This window comes from Tasmannia lanceolata, unplaced genomic scaffold, assembly GCF_043159265.1.
Source record: "Tasmannia lanceolata isolate RefF3 unplaced genomic scaffold, GAP_Taslan_0.1 ptg000011l, whole genome shotgun sequence".
Classification (NCBI taxonomy): domain Eukaryota; kingdom Viridiplantae; phylum Streptophyta; class Magnoliopsida; order Canellales; family Winteraceae; genus Tasmannia; species Tasmannia lanceolata.
In genome coordinates this window covers 6,101,911-6,124,656 of record NW_027518688.1, presented here as the reverse complement: position 1 = coordinate 6,124,656, position 22,746 = coordinate 6,101,911, and the positions used below count along the sequence as shown (strand labels likewise).

Below are 22,746 nucleotides of genomic sequence, written 5' to 3'. Positions count from 1 at the left end.
AATAAAACAGTCACTGTTGGGGTTCCACACAAAAGCAAAGATCCCACATCGGAAAACTGAGATACGTATGTGCTTATATAGGACATGGGCACCCTCTACTTAAGGGTAAAATTTTAAGGGCGAGTTCAACCCGGGTCCCAACAGTCACGACCTACTTTGATTCAAAAGCCAAAGCAAACAGGGCCTTTTTTTTTCTTTTTGTTACTCGCTATGTTCCCGATAATTTTCTCACATTTATGATGAGTTAGCATATCAAAGACTCAGATGAGCATGGCGCACAAGTGGACATTCCCCAACTACAAATCTCATCAGATTGAAAAGTTTCCATAAAAATTGCACCCAGAATCCCAGTTATCTCTCCTGGAAGAAGCTACTATCATTAAATGAAATAAATAAAGAATAATGATACCCCACACCGCCTTTTTTGATAGTAGCACTCATACTGTCAAACACTTTCAGACCAGCTATGATAGGTAGGTAAATTTAATATGCTTTTAATAGCTACTTAGAGAAGTGCAACATAAAGAAAATAGTACCATTATCAAAACAAGGGAGTGCAGCTATAATAAGAACATTGTTAGCATGTATGTACATGGATGAATTGGCAGAAGACTCACAGGTTTCCATTTGTGCATGGACGCAAAGACAGATCAGCCATGGAGGCAACAAGGTCACCAAAATTTTGTTCATCAAAAGTATCAACCGTATCAGAAGGTGTTGATGGTAGAACTCTGCGTGAACTCTCAGAAAGAGCTTTCTTCAACTGTTTGACAAGTCCATCTTCTTCAAAGGTCACGTCCAGATCCCAAACCCTGAATATATTTTCAAGCTCTGCGTTCTCAGAAGATCCAATGGCCAACTCTGCTGTGTGATCGTCTCCATTTTCTTCTAAATCAAGACAATTAGGGAGAACATCGTCTCGTAAGCAGTATCGAACTTGTCTTGTTTCTGACTCATAACTGGTTGGTACATACTCATCATTTTCTTCTGGAATCTCATTGAGTTCCACAGTTGAAGAAGGTTCATAAATAGTGTGAGAGCTGAGAATGTCTAATAAGGCATCTTGCAGGGCACTCCAATTATCAGTTGATAATGCAGGGTCTTTTACCAAGCAAGAATCTACCCACGCTGTGTCTTCTGGAGAGAGTTCATTCCCTCTCTGATCTGATTGTGAAAAAATACTTTTCCAGCCATCATCTTCTACTGCCATGACCACCTATACAAATGGTTGGGGCAATATCAGCAAAAAAGACTAAAAACGCACGTGACTGGCATCTACAAGTGTGAATTGTGTACAAGTGTAAGTAGTAAGAGGAGGACTCTATGAGCCAGTCTTGCCAGAATGCCAATTGAGCGTCTTTCACTATAACATTTCAGTAAAGAAAATTTATGAAGTTTAGCAAACCCAGAAAATGAAAAGTGCGATCATGCCTCCAACAAACATTAAAGGTCATGTAATATGTGAAAGGACCACGGGATAGTAGCCTCAATCACAAAATTATCAATGAACAAACAAAGCAGGATAGGCGACATAAAGAAACATATGCACCCAATGTACAGGGGAGTCTCTGAGGGGTGGTGATGCCTCGTGATACGTTATCCATTTCATTTTTTTTGAAAGGTGTGTCATAGGAAATAGTCTACATTTCATTTTTTTTTCGAACGGGATAGACTGCAGATAGATAACTGGATATTGCAGCAGTCTGGCTGCAGCAGTTGTAAAAATGCTCCTGGGTTCTAGGACTCAGTGGCAAGCCATTTTTTTTAAAGTTGACAGAAATTTTCAATGATATTGTGATAGTGACAAGACATTTTAAATAAAGGATGATATTCTTCATTGAAATTAAAGAGCTTTATATAGGGGTGAAAGTTCAGCAGAGCTGGGCTTTTAGCATTGGTCAGTAATGAGTCAAATAGACCCAAAACTAGCCCAATTTCAAAGTAGAAGTCTGGAAACTCAATTACAGGCCCAACTTCAGCTCTAGCTTTCTTTTCTCTCTTTTTTATTTTTTTGAACTGGTCCTAGCTTTCTTTTCTTTGAGGGATTACAAGATGAAATTGAATTCAAATAAGGTAAACAAGTACATAAACGGGTCAAGATGGTAGTCACAACGCAGAAAAAATGCAAAGAAAAATGCACTAACATTTAAAAGGTAGAGCAGAAACACTTTAAAAGAGGGTCCTTACGAGTTACCAATAACCAACTCAGCCCCCTATTGAACCCTCCCAAGCATGCCCTGCACATCATTAGAGCTTTAGGAGGGGGTGGAAGTCAAAATCCCAACATTTTGATTTGAAAGGTAACATTTATTAATTGAATACCCAAGGTACAGAAGCAGGGACTGTCCCACTAATACATCTGCACTCTAAGACCTCAATATGCTGCAACCTAAGAAGCATGGGTACGGGGTGCCGGTACGACATGACATGGGTACGTGGGTAGGTGATTTTCCCAAAAATCCGGGTGCGGGTACATTCGGGTACGCCAAATATAATAATATGATTTAATATTTTATTATAAATTATAATAATGTTTTTTTTTTTTTAAATTGACAATTTCATTGATGCTATGAAGATTACATTGGAGACAAGTGGTCCCAACTTGCATTACATAGAATCAATTAAGAGTGGCCAGGAGTATACTCCTGGGCCAATAAAAACCAAAAATATCTTCTGGGTCAAACCACTGCAGATGAGTCAACACTTCCATGCCCTTCCACCCTGCCGAATAGCTATATCACTTTCCTTTCGAGATCTTCATCTACTACCGCAACCAAAAAAGCTTTCACCATACAACTTCCAATCCTTTCCAATACCCAATGGTCTAGGGCATTCATCAAAACAGGCTTGTCACCATCATCTAGATAGTCATTCAGTTTGTATCTTTGAATGACAAGCCAAAAATGCGCACTCCCCTTCGCCATAATCATAGAGGATCAAGAAATCCAGCATGTCAATGAGGAGTTCCCCCGAAGTCCCAATCAATAAGCAGAATGTTTCTGCTAATAATTCTTTCTTCCACCATCCGGATACCCACCACCCTAATGCCCCACAGAGGCTCAGCCATGTAAGGATCCTAGCTCGAGACTCAAAGTTGAAGTCTTTCCATTGCTTCTGAAGGCGACCTCCCAACAGCAACATCTCTTCATCAGCAGTCATCTTTCTCAACTGCTACATGACATTCTCTAGCACCAAAAGCCCCAAGGGTAGCCAAAGCTTCGAACACCAGAAAAGGAGGAAAACTCTTAACAAAAAGGAGACCCTCCCAGACCCAAAAGCTACTAATTACTAACTGGAATAACTAGTAATAACAATTTAACCTGAAGCAAATCCTACCTTGGGCGACTGGGAATAAAATTTTAAGAGATTTGAGAGTCTACTATTTTTCCTTCTTGACCCTACCAAAGATGCATCCAAAAGTTTCTCAACAATAAGTGCGAGGAGGTTGTTTCCTGATCTTGCCACCATAGCACTAAGATTTAGGCGATGATTAACGTCGTTAAAGGCTCGGGAAACGAAGGTGTTCCTTACTTTTGGAGGGAAAGCACCTTTATTTCTAACCTTATTGGGTAAGTCGGACCAAGCAACTTTCCGTCTAGGTGCAGCAGAGTCAAACTTACTCTTCTTGAGCCCCGCCAGGGGCACACAAGATTGACCAACACTCCTAAAGGCAGGCCCCTTCGCACCTTTTTCGAGCTCTTTCTCAGCGCCATCCTTGAATTTGAATTTGGAATTAGTTAGGGGATCAATGGCTCACCAGGCATCTGATCGTCAATCGGCGGGGAACCCCTAATCGACGGCATAATGCCCAAACCAGCACATCCCAAGCAAGGAACTAGAGAACTAAAAAAAGTAGCCACCATTTTTACTATCATGTTTTTTCTGAAAATCAATCCCAATGGAGTAAACCTTGTCAAGAATTCTAATTCTAACACAAGAACCATGGAAATGCCACCGGGGGGCTAGAATTTTGGCCGAGACAAAGCTCATATAATGCTGGTGGTTGCCTTCCATTTTGGTTTCCAATACTTTACCAAAGAGATTCCCTATAGATTCCACTGTTGAAATAGCCCATGCATGCAGTGGGATACATAAAAATTAACCCAAAGGGCTTCCTCACCTTGAAGGAACTCCCTATTCCACGATGAGAGAGAAACCAATTGATTACCTAGGGCTTCAGATCCCATCACAAGAATCTTTGATTCATGGGCTTCATATTCAAACATAAAGAGGATCTCGTCCTCCGCCAAAGTACAAGGGCGATGTAAGGATGGAAAATCCCAAACCTTTTGTGCCCAAAACCAGAGATCCTCCAGAGTCACGTTACTGTCTTTCTTTTTTCCGATAAGACAAGCTTTTAGGGTGTCCATACATGTTAGCACTTCCTTGCCGGAAATGGAAAGGGCTGGGCTCCCTTTACCCTCAAGTAAATGGATATTACCCGAATCAGGCCATCGGCTGTCCACCCCATAGTTAGCTTCTAAACGAGGCTCTGAATTACCACGGACAACCCACTTTGAGGGGATTTCAGACCGTTGACACCAACGGCACTTATACCGCCACCTGAAATTAAGATATTTACAGGAGGAGCAAAACCCAACACCAGGTCTATTCCTTAGTTTAATTTTCCTATTGGAACTCTTCCCACCCTCGGAAAGCGTTACAAAAGAAGGGTTCGGTTCTGCTTTAACTTGCGTGCACCTTCTACATCCTTGCCACCAACTAAAGTTGTGGTAGGAGCAGTAGTAGCACTGCCGGTCCTTCGACCATAATCTCCCCTTTCATAATAATATGTTTTGAATCCAACAGATTATTTGTCACGGGCTTAGCACTTTCGTTAGCTAAAACCGTGCGGCACTTGCACTCAGCACCCCAATGCCTAGCACCAGTCAGCCTTCTACCCAACTACGGGAACACTAAGAGCAAAATAATACACTGACATTTAGAAAGAGAGCTTCTATTAGTTGAAGAACGCTTACAAATTTCTGAGGTGATTCACAAATGAGGGGTCTTCTCTCCTTTTATAGGGCATAAGGGGAACTTTCTAGACCCCTTTTCTATACATTTCTTTTTCTAGAGTATTCTAAGGATATTCCAAGCACATCCTCCTCTAGACTATTCACATGCCTCTACTTTTAGAGCCTTCCACCCTTCTAGCAAGTTCTAGAAGGTTCTAGAATAACCTACATAATTCTAGAGAGTCTAGAAGATTCTAGAGTTCTCTCCATAATTCTAGAGATGCCTAGAACATTGTAGAACATTCTAGAATCTTCTACATTATTCTAGAGATGTATACAAGATTCTTCTACATAACTCTAGGCTTTTGCAAGGTACTCCACCTTTCCGTGCTTGTTTTGGGCCTCTAATATGCCTATAAAATGAGATGGGGTGAGCTAAATTGTCACCCCGTGACATTATTGGACCCAAATATCAAACAGATAATCAGTTTTGAATCCAACAAATGTAATTTTGACTCTCAACAGTTTTGGACTCTCAATCCAATAATCAATTTTGAATCCAACAGATTATTGCACCCAATCTGTGAGTCCGAAGCTCATTCTTGGACTCAACTGATTCTTGCGCCCAATTTTGAATCCAACAGATTTGAGAACAGATTGTCAGTTCGAAGTTGATTCTTGGACTCAAAATTAGACTCAACAGATTGTGAGTCCAACAATCAGCTTTGGACTCACAATCTGTTCTCAAAATCCAAAACAAACAGGGCCCGATGTAATTTTGAGTCCAATAATCTGTTATGGACTCAAAGTCCACTGTCAAAAAAAAAAAAAAAAACAGGGCCTTAGAGAGAGTGAGAGGGAGAGAGAGTAGAGAGAGTGAGAGGGAGAGAGAGTAGAGAGAGTGAGGCAGAGAGATACAAAGAGTGATAGAGAGAGAGAGAGAGTCGGAGAGGGAGAGAAGGAGAGAGAGTAATACCGGAGAGGAGGGTTTCCGCCTTGCTGGAGAGGGTGACGGTGCCGGGGAGAGAGAGAGAGAGAGAGAGAGAGAGAGAGAGAGAGAGAAAGAGAGAGAGAGAGAGAGAGAGAGAGAGAGTGACTTAGGGTTTTATGTTAGGGTAAAAGTTTTTCTTTTTTCTTTTAAGTTATAACCAACATTGATGGAGAGTTCAGTTCTGTTCACTCCAGTGAGTTTTCTTGGCTGTACTGACTTCACTAAACCCAAACAGGATGCTTAGTAGTTCAAACCTATGTTTAAAACACAGATGCAACGCGGAACGCGGCCGAAGAAAATCCTCGTCGACTCGGCACGAGTATTCGGTAGACACGGTCATAGTTCAGGAGAGTAAAGGAGTTTTTATTGAATCCGTAGGGCAAAACAGGTATGCTGTGCAACGCGGAACGCGGCCAAGGTAAAAGGGAGTCGACTCGGGGGAGTTTCGAAAACTATGGTTCAAACAACATTTTCTCCTTAGGTCTAAATGTGAATTCACTTGAGACTTGCCTTAAGCAAAAAATTCTAGCTGAGGTTTAGGAATTGCAGTGGACACAACATAATACGAGTCAGTATAGCAGTATTCTGAGTTCTATAGGGTCACTAATTCGGTTTCATCCAGAAATTATAAAGAACCCTTGTTGATCCAGACCTCATACCTAGATCAGATCCATGAGACATCTCTGCAGCTCTATGAAAAGGATTTCATTTCAGCAATGAAAGTCAAGAATCTGTCTCATATTGATAGATTCTCTTGATGGATCTGAACCCTTTAGGTGAAGAGTTTACAACAGTGACTTTCTTAAACAACATGCTCAGATCTAAATGCTTTTGATGCTGAAATAAGGAGACTGAAGCTAGCTGATTACATTAGAGGATGAGTATACAGTTCTGTAGCCGAATTCAGATATAAATGGTCACTGTTCTTGGTTCACTTATCAGGACTGCAAATTTGACAAAATCTATGATCACAGTTTTAAATTTCGGCTGAAATACTGAAATTTAGGATTTCATACGGGCCAAAATACAGAAATTAAAAAATTTCGGCTGAAATTGTAAGATTTTCATCGAAATTTCCACCGGAACCGAAATCGCCACCGAAATTTCATTTTTGACTGAGGCCGAAACTGAAACCGAAACCGAAATTACAATCCTTGTCTATGACAACCTGGGGTGAATACTATTCCAAAAGAAGAAAAGCATCAATGTTACAGGTCTGAGATTTAATCAAGAACTATGGGATCTGAAACCTCAATTCCAAGCAGTTACAGCACTATCAACTGAGGATAATGAACTTTAATAATTCTTGCTAAGTTTCAACCACATTTCAAGAGATTCTTCATTAGGATCGAAATAATATGGAAAGGAAGGGATTTCACTTACTGATATGAAGCTGTAGTCGAATTTCAGCACAAGAGAATTCACAATATTTCTCTTTTAATCCAGCAACTTGAAATAGAGATGCATACAAGAGCAGTTCATGTTGCCTTCTTGAGTTTTCTTCAATGCAACGAACCAGATCCAGTGAGCTATGTCACAAATGTCGTTCTCGGGATTTTCTCGGCAAGGGAAAATCTCGGGATATATTAATTTTTATTAATTCTTTCAGGTTTATTTCGGGAAATAAACGGTAAAATTAAAATTATTTAAAAAATATATAAAAATATTAAATTTAAGAAAAAAATATAAAATAAAAATATCGTAAAAATATCGGGATATTTTATGATAAAAACGAAAATATCGCTATATTTTTAAAATCTCGGGATTAGTTCGGGATTTTGTCTTTTTATCAAAATCTCGCAATAAAAACGCTATATTTTAAAAATATCGGAGATATTTGTGACATAGCCAGTGAGGAGACGCCGGAATTTCTAAATCAGAAGTGAATCCTTGATAGAATAAGGTGTAGGATAAAACTATTGTGGAGGGTGATTCACTCAATGTGATTCGGTAGCTAAGTAGGGCGGTGTTGCCTCCATGGAGGTTCTCTTCTATTTTTTATGAAATAGAAGATTTAATCTCGGGTTCGAGTATTGTGTTTAATCATGTGCGGAGGTCCACTAATGGGGATGTGGGATGGTTTGGCCAGGCGTGGAGTTAGTCGCTCGGAGTTGGAGTGGTTTGATTTTCTCCCTCCGTGGGAATTATTTTGTAATTTTTTTTTTTTTAATTCCTGTATATTTGGGTGTGGTCCATCTTAGTCCCCCCTCTTCTTTTAATGATATATTTTCGCCATTTCAAAAAAAAAGAATAAGGTGTAGGATACAAAGAAGTGGTCAGACTTGAGATCCAAGCTTGTATATCACTCTCCAAACGGATTTCAACTAAAATCCCTCTTTTGACAAGAGGATTTCCCTCCAAAGTTCCCACTTAGATCTAAAATCTAATTTCTCATTTCAAAAATCAAGTAAGCTAATTACAAAAGAGAGGGAAGTGGTCTTTTATAGGCATCCCTTACAAGTAAAATGTCCTAACTACCCCTCCTCAATATGAAAAGACAATTAAGGACATTAAACAATTACAATATGACTAAACTCCCCTGCATGGCTAGCAAAGGAAAAAATAAGATACTAATCCTATACTAATGAGCAAGCTAGGTCAATGTAGAATTCCCAGGGGATGCTCCTGCATCACTCGGTTATCATCTCCTCTCTAGTCATCTTTAGCTAATTTGTAAGCATTTCATTAGCAGAGTGTTGTATATGCTGAAACTTGAGTGCAATCAAAACAACTAGGTCTCTGATTACAGTACTGATGTCAGCTAATATCCATGGTCTGACCGATTTGCTATTTGCCCATGCTATTACGTTTGATGAATCACCTTCAATGATTAACGGCCTAAAGCTGTGGGCGGTAAACCAAATCAAACCTCATAAGAGAGAGCTCTCTCTTCCACTTCATTGGAAGTCGCATACACCGGCTGTCATTGTTTCTTTTGATGTTTTACTGTTGTGTATGGGTTTTTTTGTTTTATTTTGCTGTCATTATTTCCTTTTGATGCTTTATTGAGGTGGGTTTTATAGGTTTTTCGTATTGAGGTGGGTTTTTTTTCAGCTTCATTCAATGTATCTTGATCTTGATGCAGTTTTCTGGGTGTCCGGAGCGTAGGTAAGAGGAGGAAGGTGGTTTTCTGGGTGCCTGGAGGGTAGGCAAGAGTACGAAGAAGGTATGTGGATCGAGGAGGAACTCGTGAATTCGAGAAGATGACAACTCTCTCTCTCTCTCTCTCTCTATATATATATATATATATACCCTACGATTTGTGGAGGTAAAATGGACGTGTATAAACCTTCACAAATTAGTCCATTTTTTGCCTCCATAGTTTGAATGGTTGGGATGATCCTATGGATCTGATTTTTTGTGGACACCCTATCTATGTGAGGACCATTCAAATGAATGGTTTGGATCACCTAAACAATGTGGGCCCCCACTGTATTTTAAGCTAGTGTGTAGGTAACTTACCTACACAAGTGTGTAGGAAATGTTTTCTCATATATATATATATATATATATATATATATATATATATATATATATATATATATACACGTAAGGGAGAACTAGTCAATGTGGGGAAACAATAAATGGATGAAAACCTTGGTAGCATGCACGGACACATCTCTGTGTCATTCAGGGACAAGAGGTATCTTAAAACAAAAAACTCAGCACTCATGAATCAAGAACACTATTCTACATTGGGGTGGATGATCCTCTGGTAAATCAAGAAAAATACTCTGAGACATGTTACCTTATGTATTGATTTGGCATGTAAGGAGAGAAATGATAGTATTTTCCTAGGAAAAAGAGGTGATTGGAAATGATAATATAAGAAATAAAAATAAATCTCATTCTTTGGGGAAGAATTGAGAAGAAATTCTCCAACTATAGCATGGGTGGCATACTTAGAAATTGGAGTACTATTGTACGGGAAAAAGGCTTCGGAAATAGATCTATTCCAAAGTGGCGCCCTCCCCCTAGTAGTTTGATCAAGCTTAATTTTGATAAAAGTTCTAAAGGTAATCCAAGTCAGAGTTTTTATATGGTGCCTGACCGTCAAGTACCGTCATAGCGGTACCACCCTTGATATTTGATTCAACAGCAGCGCACATATTAAGAGGCTGCTGTTGGATCAAATATCAAGGATGGTACTTCCATCGTATCACTTCACGGGACTTGACGGTCGGCCACCATATAATTTTTCATCCAAGTCATGCAGGTATTGGTGGTATATTTTGTGTCTCAAACAGACACACTTTATAGACCTTTTCTGGCTTGGTTGGTGAGTGCAAATCCAACAAGGCAGAAGCAAGAGCCCTTCTTTGGATCAAATATCAAGCCTTTTTTTCACAATGTTGGATCAAATATCAAGCCTTTTTTTCACAATGTTTAGAAAGAAATACAATTTCTGGGCCATTGTAGTAAGAACTACAGGGATCAAATTAGTTGGGTTGTCGAACCTAACTTTTATTTAAGAGAGAATTCACCTAAACGGAAATTAGGATGGGGAATCCAACTAAGTATAAGAGAAAGTTAATTAGAATTAAACAGAAAATAATAAAAAGAAAAGGCAAAATCAAAAGACGAAGGACCCAAAAGTAAAACGTCTGGCATGTGATGAACCAAATACAAAACATCTTCTTTTCATTGCAAGGAATCCCACAGAAAGAACTTAAGATGCTAAAAAAGTATAATCTCAATGAAAAAGTAAAGAGAAAAACCGATCATGCTCTTATGTATAAGAAGGGGAAAAGGTGAACAACATAGAGGAGATGAAGGACTCACCCTTTTGAAGATATGCCAAATACCCTTTCGTGCTTTCCAAGTTCGAACGAACGAGAGGCAGAGAAAGAGTGTAGAGGAAGGGATGGAAATCTGAATGACAAGCCGAAAAGGTTTTGGAAAATTTTGTACTAGGGTTTGGATAATTTTGTACCTCTAGGTTGTTTCCAATTTAGGCCCCTCCCCGTGAACAATCACATCCTTTAGATCAACTTTACCAAAATCGACGATTGAGCTTCTTTGGATTGATTGGGTTGGAATCAGAATTGGCATCCCCGCGGGTTGCTCGGGTATCTGGCAAGTGGCAAACGGGTGGGCCGGGCCGGGTTTCACCCAACCTTTACAGGTCCAGGGGTACGGGCCGGGTCATTTACGGGTCACAAGTGACAATTTGGTGAACCCGGATCCCACCCGTAGGGCCGGATGGACCCGCGGGTCATTCAGTTTTTTTTTCTGTTTTTATTGGTACACTATAATAGGATGATCCAAACCAAGAGTGGATTTACCATCGCCGGACAGAAAGATTGCACAAACTCTGCTTGTCCTTTCTCCCTTGATTTCTTCTTCTTCCTCCGGTTACCGCCGGTGGGAAGCCAAGGGCCCAAGCCCTTCAAGCCCCTTCTGGTAAAAACCACCAAAGCCCCACGATCATGGAATCCAAACCCCCAGATCCGGGAAAAACCTCTATTCCTGTTGATACGGACGGAGGCTGCCCCACCTCCTCTTTCTCTCTCAGAGAGGCTAGAGAACTTCAATAAGAATATTGGCCTGAAGAACTTTCGTTATTACCTGAGGACGGAACCAAGGCAAAGCTCTTCAAAAACCTCGAAGATTTCAATGCAAAACTTGCTGAAGAGGAATCTCAACAGTTTGATTCAACCACACATGTCAAAAAGGGAACAAGGATCCACAAAATCCTCAATAGGACAAGTCAATCCTCAGATTCGCCAGGGAAATCCTCCTCTGAAAAGAAGAAACTCAAACAAAAAGGAGTTAGATTTCAGCCCCATCCAGAACTCTATGACCCAGAAACAATTCCTCCCTCCCCCTCCTCTAGTTCTTACCCAAATCATAGAAGAAACCCACCCAAGCCTCATCCCCCGGTCGGGTTCCCCTGAGAGATCAAGGATACCGGAGAACCCACCGGAGAAAGGGATACTTACCATTTTAAGAAAAGAAAGCCCCATTGAGGAACCCCTAACCAAAAATGGAAATGTTGTGGGCCTTGACCCAATAGAAAATTGCCAGCTGGACCCAAGGGTCAAAGAAATTTTGAATTCTGACCCCGCCAAATCCCAAGCTGAAAATTCCTGGCCTCCTCCTGAGCGGGAATTCCCTTTTCTAATTTTGAAATCAACTTGCATTCCCGCCTCTCAGAATCAAGCCAGTACTCCACAATCGTTCAGCTCCCATGGCCCCCTTCTCCCCACACCACCCTCTCAACCCAAGGAAAACTCTTCTAAAGGATGGAATAATCTGTTTGCAGGAGAACCAAAAGCTGTCTCTCTACCTCTAAACTTCCATAGCCCAGAAGTTAATGAAGAAGGTAAAACCTGCATCGACATAGAGGATGAAGACACTGAGGACGCTGAAACCAAATGGAAAAATTGCCTTGTTGGCTACTTCCTAGGGAAAAGGCCCTATTTCCCAGCGCTGAGAGATCATCTCTCTAGAAAATGGAAACTGAAAGGAGACTTGCAACTATATGCCCTTAACAATGGCTTCTTCCTCTTCAGATTTTCTAATTAAGAAGATTGCACTCTTGTTCTGGAAGCAACCAATCACCACTATGGAGGCAGACCTCTGATCTTGAGAAGATGGACCATGGACCTGCCTTTAGAGAAGATGAAGCTTAATAAAATACCCATTTGGATCAGACTCCCCAACCTCCACCTAAAATTTTGGACAACAAAGGCTCTTAGCAAAATTGCAAGTGGAGTGGGAAAGCCTCTCTACCTGGATACCCATACTGCTGAATCTACCAGACTCATCTATGCCCGTATCTGCGTTGAGGTGGAGGTAGGAAAGCATTTACCAGACTCGGTCTAGATCAGAACCTCCGCTGGATCAATTGAACAAGAAATTGAGTATGACTGGAAGCCAACATCCTGCCCCTTGTTAGACCGAAAATCGGTAACAGGTACGACAGTGACGTAAGAGTTGAGCTGGATGACCAGAGGAACTAAGTCCTGGAGGACCAGAGTGAAGTGGAGTGAAGGGACTGAGTCTTGCTGAGAGAGCCAAGTCTTGCACAAAGGCAAGCGAAGTCAGAAGACCAACCCGGGTGTTACTCCGGACAGGCCCTTCGACACTCAAGTCAGTATGAGCAGGAGTGCAGAGCTAGTCTTAACAGTTTAGGGTGGAGAGAAGGTTTTTCATTACCCTTGGTTTGAGCTTTGAACTCTCTTTTATAGAGGGAAACATGGTGACGTGGGATGACCTGTGCTAGGACAGGTGGCGGCTTACTATAGGCTGGAGTTCACCTACTCCCAGGACAGGTGGCGGGACAGGTGGCGGCCTGCTATAGGCTGGAGCTCACCTACTCCCAGGACAGGTGGCGGGACAGGTGGTGGCCTGTTAGAGGCTGGAGCTCACCTACTCCCAGGACAGGTGGCGGGACAGGTGGTGGCCTGTTAGAGGCTGGAGCTCACCTACTCCCAGGACAGGTGGCGGGACAGGTGGCGGCCTGTGATAGGCTTGCTTTTTTGCTCCCCATCAGTTGCCCCCCAGTTCTCCAAGTCGTTGTAGTGACTTGGGGAAGTGTGGTGAATTACATTCCTGAATGGGAGATGAGTCCGGAAATCTGTCCAGAAATGAGTCCGGAGATGAGTCCGGAAATCTGTCCGGAAATGAGTCCGGAAATGAGGCCGGCTTGGGCCGGACTGGCTTCTAACGACGCGTCATATCCAGTCTGGAAATGAGTCCGGAAATTTGTCCGGAAATGAGTCCGGCTTGGGCCGGACTGGCTTCTGTCGTTTTCTGGAACGCGTCATATCCAGTCCGGCTTGGGCCGGACTGACTTTTGTCGTTTTGTGAAACGCGTCATATCCAGTCCGGCTTGGGCTGGACTGACTTTTGTCGTTTTGTAAAACGCGTCATATTCAGTCCGGCTTGGGCCGGACTGACTTTTGTGATGGACGCGACCATTATCTTCTGTCCGGAGGCCCTTAGCTTTCTGGAGATACGCGCATATTAACCCATACCTTCGCCTCGAAGTGTGTGTCCGTCATACACGTGGCACCATTCAAGCACCCTCGAAGTATGTGCCCTTCATTAAATGCACACCGCCTTGGGTAAAAGGCTATAAAAAGAGGTTTTTACCTTCTCATTTTTCACTTTTCTCTTTTTACTTCTCCTCCTTCTCTGCTCTGCCAGTTCGGTTTGCGAGGTGCGTGGTTGGAGTCGTGCGCGGACTAGGAGCTTTCTACTCTGCCCGGTATTCTTCTCAGCCTTTCTATTTTCTACTTCATGTCTCATAGTAGTTCTAGTTCCGAGTCCGGCTCAGAGTCTTCCTCCAGTAGCTCAGAGTCTAGTCCGGTTCAGGATTCCGTATTGTTTAGTCCGGACGTTAGAGTAGAAATTGTAGATAGCGACGACGGGGAGAATCACAACGAGGTGATATTAGATCTGAACGTCACTCCACCCCCAACAGGTAGTCTTCGAGCAGAAGGGAGTGTTGGTAGTGATGTCGCTGAGGCGTCCACAACATTTCTTCCTGGCCGGGCCGTTGAAGTCGTAGCTAGGGCCCGGATGGAAGCCAATCCTAAATACAATATGCGGGCTCTTGTCGAGGAGAACTACCTTGATGGGTCCATGATGAAGGATATTAGAGACAAGTACTGTGTGCCCCCCAGGTTTAGGCTGAGGGCGGCGATAGAGGGAGATAGAGCTTGTAATGAAAGTTCGGATGTCTGTATCTATGATGAATCGTTGAGGGCCGGACTCAGGTTCCCGTTGCACCCGTTCTTCACCGCGGTGCTTCGATATTACGGACTGGCCCCAACCCAGGTTGCCCCGAACTCATGGAGGTTACTGACTGGGTTTGTGTACCTTGTTCATGGTCGGCTGGAAAGATGCGTGTCTGTGCCGCTATTCCGTGCTTGTGCTCACCTGAAGAGGCATAAGGAGGGGGGCTGGATTTATATTAGCCAGCGCTCCGAGTTGAAAATAATCACTGGCATTCCCTCTTCAATACACACGTGGAAGAATAGGTTCTTCTATGTCGAAGATAGGGAATCCAGCGAGCACTGGCCGGTTCCTCTAATCTGGAATGTCCCTGATACAACTGCACTGAGTCGCAAACCGTTTCTCGAGGGCGAAGATTTGAGAACGTTTGCCCTAATACGGGAGGAAGTGGAACGGGGAGGCCTTATTCACTGCGCGGACTTTTCAGGGGAAGAAGTTCTGGCCGGGCTTGGTCTTAGTACTACGACTTCTGAACGTATGTGGCTACCCTTGTTCTGAACTCTATTTGTTTTTTTGCTTTTTGCTTCTGACTGTTCTGTTTATGTTCACTTGCAGAGATGAAGCAACAATCAACAGTTGAGAGAATACGACAAGGGGCCCTTCCCAAGGCTCAGCTGGGGGCTCAGCAAGTGGCCCAGCAGAGCCAAAAAAGGAAAGCTGCCGAGATGGCGAGTCCGGCTTATACCCAAGACACTGCGCCTCCACCGCCTCCCAAAGGTAAAACCACGGTGAAACTGGTTGGTGCTTTTGGCAAAGGAGCGGGATCCTCGAAGTCGGGGGGGACGTCCGCTGGAGCCGGAGCCCGTCCTCCCCCGGCGAAGATAGGGGACAACGTTTTTCGGCCCAACTGGGCCGTTCAGAAAAATGATACTTGCTTAGGCGAAAGCCGAGTAGCTGTTGAGATTCAGAGCAAATGCATCCTGAGCAAAGATAAACAGCAGGTTCTCCACGAGCTGCCAGCTACTGCCGAAGAAGCCGTATTCTCTTCGCTTTATCAGGTAAGATGGGCAACGGGTATGCTTATTTTCTGTCCATCTTTTGCTTTGATTTCTTGTATTAACACTTGCCTGCTTGTGTTTGTAGATTGGAGTGTACTTCAATGATCTTCAGGAGAAGAGTAAGAAATTCTCCGATGCAATCACGAAGTCAGAAACGGAGAATGGAAAGCTGGCGATGGAGGCTAAGGAGCTTCAAACAAGTATCGGACGGGTGGAGGCGGAGAAAAAGCTGCTTAGGGAGGAGCAGACCCTTCAGAAGCAAAAAGCAGCTGAAGCCCTTAACGCTCAGAGGGAGAGGGCCAAGGAGAGACAGATAGCGGCCGTTAAGGAGGCCGTCGCAGAGGCCGTACAAAAGCGGGAGGACGAACTTTTCAATTTGTCCAGTGAGGCCTGCAAGATTGGATACTTCGACTGTCTCGAGCAGGTCAAAGCGTCCAACCCAACCACGACCTCGGCCGGCCTGAATCTTCCTGAAGCACTGACGCTTGTTGACGAGGAACCGGCAGCTACTGCCGCCGCAGTGGTCCCGGAGGAGGACTTACCTCGGAGCGGTAGCCACGGGGTCTCTTGAGCTCCCCTTTTTCTTTCTGAACCATCTCATCTGATTCTTTTTGTAATGGTCCTTAGAGACCCAACTTTTGTAGCAGCTTTTTGAGGCTCTTATCTTTTGTAATGGCTCTTTGAGGCCCTACTCTTTTATGAATAGAAATCATACTTTGATGTTTACTTGCTCTCCATCCGTCTGCCTCTGAATAGTAACATTGTTTGATTTCTTACTGTGGGCAGACATTTGAAATACAGTAACTTGCGAGTTTCCAAGTTTTGGTAAACTAGGTCTCCAAGCGTCAGATACCCAGGTTTAGAGAGCTAGGTTCCAAATAGATAATAAGTACCCAATTTTTGCGAACTGGGTTTCCAGATATAAGTACCCAAGTTTTAGTGAACTGGGTTTCCAAATAATAAGTACCCAAGTTTTAGTGAACTGGGTTCTCGGATAACAAGTACCCGAGTTTTTGAGAACTGGGTTTCCAGATATGAGTACCCAAGTTTTAGTGAACTGGGTTTCCAAATAATAAGTACCCAAGTTTTAGTGAACTGGGTTTCCGAATAACAAGTACTCGAGTTTTTGAGAACTGGGTTTCCAGATATGAGTACCCAAGTTTTAGTGAACTGGGTTTCCAAATAATAAGTACCCAAGTTTTAGTGAACTGGGTTTCCGAATAACAAGTACTCGAGTTTTTGAGAACTGGGTTTCCAGATATGAGTACCCAAGTTTTAGTGAACTGGGTTTCCAAGAGGCGTAGAGATCTGCAAAAGAGTTTCCATATGATTCATATTTAACAAGTATTTACATTTACAAAATTACCTTTCATGCCTGTCGTTTTAGCTACTGATAATATTTTCTGAGATTCTTGGAATTCCATGCATGGGATAATAGGTGCTCCTCCAGTGTCTCTAACTTATAGCTTCCTGGGCGAATAACTTTTTTCACTCGAGACGGCCCCTCCCATGTCGGGGAGAGTTTTCCGACTTTCGTTGGTTGGGAGACGGCAGCTTTCCTCGGGACTAAATCTCCTGTCCGGAATTCTCGGGGGCGTATCTTCGAATTACGGTAGTTAGAAACTTTCTGCTTGTAGGCGGCGACTCTGATTCGGGATTCTTCCCTCGCCTCCTCTAACAGGTCAAGATTTGCGCGGAGCCCGTCACCATTGATCTGTTCATTGAAGCTGGTGACTCTGGGAGACGGGGTGCCTACATCCACCGGTATCACCGCCTCTGTTCCGAAGGACAAGTTGAATGGTGACTCACCCGTTGGTGTGCGCGGAGTGGTACGATACGCCCACAGGACATGATAAAGCTCATTGGCCCATCGGCCAGCCTTGTCATCTAGCCTCTTCTTTATCCCCTGCAGTAGGATTCGGTTCGTCACTTCCGTCTGCCCATTGGTCTGCGGATGAGCTACTGAAGTAAACCTTTGTTCGATTTTTAAGTCGGAGCAGAACTTTCGGAAGTTCCGGTGGTCGAACTGTTTACCATTGTCTGTTATCGAAACGCGGGGAATCCCAAATCTGCAAACTACCAATTTCTAGAAGAAATTCTGCATGTTTTGCTCCGTGATCTGGGCTAGGGGTTCAGCCTCCACCCATTTGGTAAAATAGTCAATTGCCACTACAACGAACGTGCGTCTTCCGGAGGCCGGCGGAAACGGGCCCAAGATGTCCATCCCCCATACTGCGAAGGGGAGTGGGCTAAGGTGGATGGTGGGAGAGAATTTCTGGCATCTCTCGCACCTTCTAACCAGACTCAGTGCATCTTGTCTTAAGGTGGGCCAGTACAGACCTCTGAGTAGCACTTTGATCGCCAGGGCCTTGCCCCCCAGATGTTCTCAGCAGATCCCTTCGTGTGTCTCTTGCAGGGTGTAAGCGGCGTCGCCTGGCCGGAGACACCTCAGGTATGGGAGGGTGTAGGATCTTTTGTACAAACTCTCACCGCTGAGGGAAAACCGGGCGGCTCTCTGTATCACTTTGCGGGCCTCCTTCCTGGCTTCGGGGAGTTTACCACTGCGCAGATAATCAATAATTTTGTCCATCCAGCACGACTCGTGCTCCATCTGCATTACTTCAGCGGCCTTACTTTCGATACTGGAGTTTTTACAGAACTCCATACATATACTCCCGAGAGTGGTGTATCTGGAGGCGGCCAACTTAGACAGCACATCTGCTTTCGCATTCTCTGTTCTGGGGATTCTTATGACCTCAAAACTTTTGAACTTACTGGTTAGCTAGCGGACCTTGGAGAGGTATTTGATCATACGCTCGTCACGGGCCTCATAGACTCCTTGAATCTGGTTTGCCACCAGCTGGGAGTCGCAATATGCTTTGAGCTTCTAGGCGCCGGTGTGAATTGCGAGGTTCATCTCGGCGAGGAGTGCTTCATATTCTGCCTCATTGTTGGACGCGCGGAATCCAAACCTCTGGGCATAGTCTGCAGTGAAGTTATCGGGCCCGGTGAGAATGAGGCTGGCTCCACAGCCGCCCTTATTCGAAGATCCGTCGACATATACTTCCCAGATTAGTTCGGCGATTGAGGGGCCCGGTTCTGCTAGTGCGGGGATGATTTCTGCTTCAGTCCCTCCTGCTATGCATTCTTCAGTCATGCCCTTATTCGAAGATCCGTCGACATATACTTCCCAGATTAGTTCGGCGATTGAGGGGCCCGGTTCTGCTAGTGCGGGGATGATTTCTGCTTCAGTCCCTCTTGCTATGCATTCTTCAGTCGTGATTGATTTTTTCATGGCTGGGGCTTGAACAACTTCCGCCTCGGTGATCTGCTGGGGGATGGTGCACTCAGCTACGAAGTCTGTCAGCACTTGAGCCTTGATCGCTGGCCTTGGCACGTACTGGATGTCGAACTCACTCAGCTCCACGGCCCATTTTACGAGTCGTCCCGAGATGTCTGGTCGATGGAGAACTTGCCTGAGCGGCTGATCGGTCAGGACTTTTATAGTATGGGCTTGAAAATACGGCCTCAATTTCCTGGCCGCCATTACCAGCGCGTAAGCCACTTTCTCAACCCGCTGGTATCTGATTTCGGCATCGTGGAGAACTTTGCTGACATAGTAGATATGTTTTTGCTGGTGATGCTCTTCACGGACTAGGACAGCTGCCAGAGCGGTGGGGCTTACGGAGAGATACAGGAGTAGCTCCTCACCTGGTTCCGGCTTTGTCAGTAGTGGCGGGGAGGACAAGTATTGCTTCAACTCTTCGAACGCGGTATGGCATTCTTCTGTCCAGGGCGCAGTCTTGAGCCCTTTGACCGCGTTGAAGAAGGGTAGACACCTTTCTGCGGATTTCGAGATGAAACGCCCCAGCGCGGCTATCATTCCTGTGAGCCGCTGTACTTCTCTGATAGTTTTGGGTGGAGTGAGCTCCACCACAGCCTTGATCTTCTCTGGATTAGCCTCTATCCCTCGTTGGCTTACCATAAACCCCAAGAACTTTCCTGAGCTGACGCCGAAGGTGCATTTGGAGGCGTTCAACTACATGCCATGTTTTTTCAGGACCTGAAATGTTTCTCTCAAATCTGATACGTGATCCTGTGCACTTCGGCTTTTGACCAGCATATCGTCAATGTAGACTTCCATGTTACGGCCTATCTGGTTCTGAAAAAGTCTATTCATGAGCCTCTGATAAGTGGCCCCGGCGTTCTTGAGGTCGAAGGGCATAACACGGTAGCAGTAGGTCCCTTGATCTGTCACGAAGGAGGTCTTTGGTATATCTGATTCATACATCCTGATCTGATTGTATCCGGAGAAAGCGTCCATGAAGCTTAGCAATTCATGGCCTGCGGTGGCGTCGATGAGCTGATCAATTTTTGGGAGCGGGTAGCTGTCCTTGGGACAGGCCTTATTCAGATTAGTGAAATCAACGCAGGTCCCCCATTTTCCATTTGTCTTCTTGACCTGGACTACGTTTGCCAACCAGTCCGGATATTGAATCTCCCGAATGAAGTCAGCCTTTAAAAGCCTCTCCACTTCTTCTTTTATCGCCAGCTGTCTTTCGAAGGCGAAATGCCTTCTTTTCTGTTTCACTGGCTTGCAGGTTGAGTCTACACCAAGTCTGTGTGTGCTGATCTCCGGGTCAATGCCAGGCATATCAACGGGATCCCACGCAAAGACATCAGCATTGTCTTGAAGAAACTCGGTAAGGTGGCGCTGGATGCTGCTGCTTAGAGAGGAGCCGATCAGAGCGACTTTCTCATCATCGTCTATGCACAGCGGGATGGAGATGAGGTCTTTGGCGAGTTGAGTCCCCGGAGTTCATCCCTTAAGTCGAGTAGCTCAATTGGCAGCGATTCAACTGCATTTTTGCCTTTAAGTGCCATTGCATAGCACTCCCTGGACTGGGGTTGGTCTCCCCGAACTTCACCCACGCCGTTTGGTGTTATGAATTTCATCTTCTGGTGATATGCCGAAGCCATTGCACGAATCAGGTTCTGGCCAGGTCGTCCTAAGATAGCGTTATAGACCGAAGTGACCCTCACTACCAGGAAATTGACCATGGTGAACGCTTGAGAGGGCGGTTCTCCGACGAGGACTGGGAGTTCAATCTGGCCCTCCACTTTCACGACCTCTCCTGAGAAGCCGAACAGATCCGAGTTTGCCGACCTCAAACGGTCGTCGCCTATCATCATTTTTTGGAAGGCATGATAGTACATAATATCCGCCGAACTCCCATTATCTACTAGAATTTTCTTTACCTCCCAGTTTGCGACGAGCATGGTTATGACCAGTGCGTCGTCGTGAGGCAATATCAAGTTGTCCAAGTCTGCGTCTGAAAAGGAGATTTCGTTCTCCGTCTTTTTCTTCTTGCTGCATGTGTGCACGGCGTTGACTCGGCGTGCGTATGCTTTTCGAGCGGCAGATGATGTGCCCCCGGCGGCGGGTCCGCCCATAATTGTGCCAATGACTCCCTTTGGCTGGGGCCGCGGCGCCTCCAGTTGTGAGCTAGGTGGCTAAGGAGATTGGTTCCGGACAGGAGGCGGCTGCGACCGTCGAGGGCTGCGGCCCTGAGGACTCTTCTCTCTTCTCTCTGGTCCGCGACCGTCAGTTCAGACATATTTTTTCAAGTAACCCCGGCCTATCAGCTGTTCGATTTCTTTCTTAAGCTGCCAGCATTCATCTGTGTCGTGGCCGTGGTCCCTGTGGAACCAACAATATTTTGATTGGTCTCTTTTGTTTCCCTTGGAGATCATTCTAGCTGGCCACCTCACGAATTCTTCATCGCTGATCGCAGCCAGTATGTGCCTCCGAGAGGTGTTGAGAGGCGTGAAGTTTTCTTCTCTCCTCTGGGGGGATTTCTCTCTTCTGGAGGCGGGGGCCTTATCATCCCTACGCTGCTTGGTAAGGTTCTTGTCCTCAGAGGTTTTCCTCCGAGTCAAGTCTAGGGCTGCCAGCGTTTCTTCCACTGCTATATACTCCTCAGCTCCGGCCATTAGATCCGCCAGTGAGTGCTGATTTTGGTGAGCCACTGAGCGGCGGAAGTCATTGGATCCGGCGCCCGTGAGAAGCGCGCTCATTGCCGCTGAGGGGTCCAAATTCTGTACTTGGAGTGCCTCCCTGTTAAAGCGGCGAACGAACACCTTTAGAGGTTCATTATCCTCCTGCCGCAAGGCCATCAAGGATGCTGTCGTTTTCCTTGGCCTGCGACTGCTCATAAAGTGACGGACCAGGTCATCGCCGAAGTCTTCGAAGTTGCTGACGGAGCTTGGTTTGATTCTGGAGTACCAGTCCCGGGCCGCACCGGTCACTGTGATCTGGAACGCCCTGCAGAGGAAACCATCGGATGCACCGTGGAGGAGCATCATTGCTCTGAATGTCTCTAAATGGTCCACTGGATCCGTGGTTCCATCATATTGAGGGATGGTAGGCATTTTAAACCCTCTGGGTGCTGGGGCACCCATGACATCGTCGGTAAATAGCGTTCTACTCGAGAATGCCCGCACAGTAGGCCGGCTCTGATCTCTTGCCAGCTCTTCTATGCGGTGATCCATTTCTTCCATCCTTTGAAGCATTGGATCACCTCTGCGGTCGGGTTGGTCCAGCGGCCTGTTCCTCTCCACTGATGGGCTCGCCGCAGAGCCGGACTGACTTTCCGGACTCCTTCGGCGAGGCCGGGACTTTTCTTGTGGTATGCGCCCTTCATGCGCTCGGGGCCTTTGCGCAGAGCAGGACCGCGGCCTCTGGCGGAGTTGTGGCTCTGTATGAACATGTCTGGCTTTGGGGGATGGACTTGGGATGGACTTGTCTTGAGTGGTGAGCCCGGTCCTCACCGTGGCGCGGTGACTCTCCCCTGTGTACATTCGACCTTTCCTGGACAGGTCGTGGAGTCTCTGGAGGATGCTGGGGAGGTGCTTGGAGTAGCTGCTGGTATTGACCGACCAGGGTCGTCATCTGCTGGAAAAGAGCTTGAATTTGATCCGGAGTAGGCATAGGGTTGAGATGTTCCGAACGAGCCGGGCTCTGTTCGGCTGTAGCAGAGGCTGCCACCACCAG

General features: G+C 45.2%; 2 protein-coding genes across 2 annotated transcripts; both read right to left on the bottom strand.

Annotated features, from left to right (window-relative positions):
* Positions 1-472: 472 nt before the first annotated feature.
* Positions 473-11,163, bottom strand: LOC143886384 (uncharacterized). Its single transcript, XM_077390333.1, has 2 exons — positions 10,732-11,163; positions 473-1,216 (listed from the first exon to the last, which is right to left on the bottom strand). The coding sequence occupies exon 2, from the start codon at positions 1,208-1,210 to the stop codon at positions 614-616; it is 597 nt and encodes a 198-aa protein (XP_077246448.1). The 5' UTR covers positions 1,211-1,216; positions 10,732-11,163; the 3' UTR covers positions 473-613.
* Positions 11,164-21,302: 10,139 nt separating this feature from the next.
* LOC143885828 (uncharacterized) lies at positions 21,303-22,244 on the bottom strand. Its single transcript, XM_077389884.1, has 2 exons — positions 21,979-22,244; positions 21,303-21,810 (listed from the first exon to the last, which is right to left on the bottom strand). Exons 1-2 carry the CDS (start codon positions 22,242-22,244, stop codon positions 21,303-21,305), a joined length of 774 nt encoding a protein of 257 aa, XP_077245999.1.
* Positions 22,245-22,746: the final 502 nt, after the last annotated feature.